Source organism: Megalops cyprinoides, chromosome 10 (genome assembly GCF_013368585.1).
Source record: "Megalops cyprinoides isolate fMegCyp1 chromosome 10, fMegCyp1.pri, whole genome shotgun sequence".
NCBI lineage: Eukaryota > Metazoa > Chordata > Actinopteri > Elopiformes > Megalopidae > Megalops > Megalops cyprinoides.
In genome coordinates, this window is record NC_050592.1 from 24,968,940 (window position 1) to 24,971,428 (window position 2,489).

The 2,489-nt window shown below is 40.2% G+C and overlaps 1 protein-coding gene across 1 annotated transcript; it reads left to right on the forward strand.

Annotated features, from left to right (window-relative positions):
- The first annotated feature begins 358 nt into the window (after window positions 1-358).
- Window positions 359-1,379, forward strand: LOC118785033 (protein ripply2-like). Its single transcript, XM_036539559.1, has 4 exons — window positions 359-438; window positions 562-631; window positions 957-1,030; window positions 1,226-1,379. The coding sequence occupies exons 1-4, from the start codon at window positions 359-361 to the stop codon at window positions 1,377-1,379; spliced, it is 378 nt and encodes a 125-aa protein (XP_036395452.1).
- Window positions 1,380-2,489: the final 1,110 nt, after the last annotated feature.

Genomic DNA, 2,489 nt, shown 5'->3' on the forward strand with positions numbered 1-2,489 from the left:
ACAATGCATGGACAGCACTGTATATGTAATACAAACAAAGCATGTTCCAATGACATGAGCAGTGGACCAGCGGTGATTTTAAGTCAGATGCTGCCTTCTGGAGAAGCGCAGATTTTCTGGATAAACTTTAAGGGACACGCAGCACGTGTGACCATTTGGTTGAAATTTGGGAAGTGTGACTGGACGGACACCTCGCCAATTTGCGGCGCGTGGACGTGTCAAATTGTTTACACGCGCACACTTTGACACGTGGGCTCCGGCCGATATATACAGGCATCCGGCCCAAGGACGGTCACTTGTGCCTGATAGCCTCTTCTCTCGCTGGACTTCTTTGCAAAACGCTCTTCAGCCGGACGCTATGGACAAACTTACCGTTCAGACTGGATTCACTCGTGGAAATATCATGGGACGCGCTGAGCTGACAGAGACAGACAAAAGGTACAGATGCGATTTCATTAAAACCGCGTGGCGTCCGTTTATCTTTTGGGTCGAACGCCTTTGTAGAATCATGCGTGATTGTATTCGTCCACGCTAATGTATCCGTTTTCTTTTTTCATGTAGGACTGTCCACTTGTGGCGACCCTGGACTGTTACAGCATCTCGCAGAAGACAGAGGACCGTGGCATATAAGGTAAAATGGCAAACAAAGACAATCCCCAAGACAGGTTTATCATTTCTTTTAGATAACATTTTAAAGAATGTTTCAAAGATATTTAGGCTTTCGTCAGAGTTGTTTCTATCTTCTGTTGAGTTGTTTCTATCTTCTGTTTCAAAATAATAACATGCCATGATTACATTTAATGTTTATGAGTATATCACCACCATGGGTAACAGGCTATATGCAATCGTTAAACTAAGCAACGGTATTAAAAACATTACTCATAGACACTCTGCCGATTTGTGCTTTGAGAGCAATACATTTCATTTTCAACAAAATTATTGTTTTGTCATTGCAGCCTTACACGAAGCTCGATGGAAGCGCTCCAGCGGACAAATACTCAAAATATGACCGGATTTCACATCCCGTGAAGTACGTATTACAATTATATAACATTACTTTTGGGGTTAGCTATAAGAGCGATTGCGTTTGAATTATTATTTCCAGTTGATCGGGTTTAGTCATGTGATATTTGTTTACGCACCCCCTTCTTTTAAGGTCATGGCACTATGTCTTAACTGATTTGTTGGTCTGCATTTATCTAACGTGTGATTATTTTTGTTTTAGGTTGTTCTGGCCCAAATCCCGGTGTTACGACTATCTCTACCGGGACGCAGAGGCGCTTCTGCGGAACTACCCGGTGCAGGCCACCATCTGTCTGTACGAGGATTCCAGTAGCGACGAAGACAGCGAGTCCGAGGATGAGAAGGACTTCAACTGAAGCCGTCGCCCTATCCGAAATTGACTGTACATGTCTGTAAAATATTTTAAGAAGTGAAACGATGAACTAATATATTTCTAATTAATTTATTTTGTAAATAAGCTCTCGCGTAGCCTAAATCGTTTAAACATGACGCCAAAGCTGAAGATGAAATTGTTTATTGACAAAATTGCACATACTCAGCACAGCATATATGATAATTTATTTTTTTTCTGTATACTATGTATTATAAGAGTTAATATTGTTATATATGTACCCTTGAAAGGCAAAAATAAATTTCTGGAAATATAACCCCTTGTTGGTATTTTCTTCAAAACCTGAATTTACATGTTGCAATGAACGACGAGGGGAAAAAATCGTAACAGGTATAAAATGTGCTTCTTCAAAGTGTTGTGAAAGAGTGAAGCCAGTTCAATCATATCAGCGCCTGACCAAAAGGAGCATTGTGAAATAAGTTTCAACGAAGTCATGAGGACATCTTAAATCGTAACATGCTCATAAAGAATGATTATATATTTAAGATAAGAACACAATATAGTGTTAATACTTTGCAACACATTGTAGATTGTAAAATCGTAGTCAAACACAGATTAATCCACATTTTTCCCGGAAGCCTGTCCTGCTTCTGTTATCTTTACGTTTCTATAGATAATGTGTTTTTTGTGGAAGTTTTGCTAATTTTAGTTTTAGTGGGCAAGTTTCATTAAAAGGCTATTCTTTTGTATAAACTGCTATGTCTTTGCAGTTGTGCTATAGTAGCTCCACTTACATACGGTTAAAAGCCTTCGGAGTGTCAAACGAAAAACGTCTTGGCACCGAGAAACCAAATGTGCGATTTCTCACTTGCTAGCCACTGACGCCTCACGTGTCAACACTGTGTGGCCAAACGGAGTGCTGCCGTGACTTCTCTCATTTGCTTACAAATGTCAACACACCGGGGCTGGCTGCCACAGCACATGTCATCGGGTAGAGTACATATAAAAGTAGGAAAACAGTCTATGTTTTCACGTCGTGACATTTTGTGTTTTACCTTTATTAACAGCTAGCCTACACGATCACCTCTTGTCATTATAATTTTAAGCAAGATTTGTCGGAGCATTTGTCTGCAGT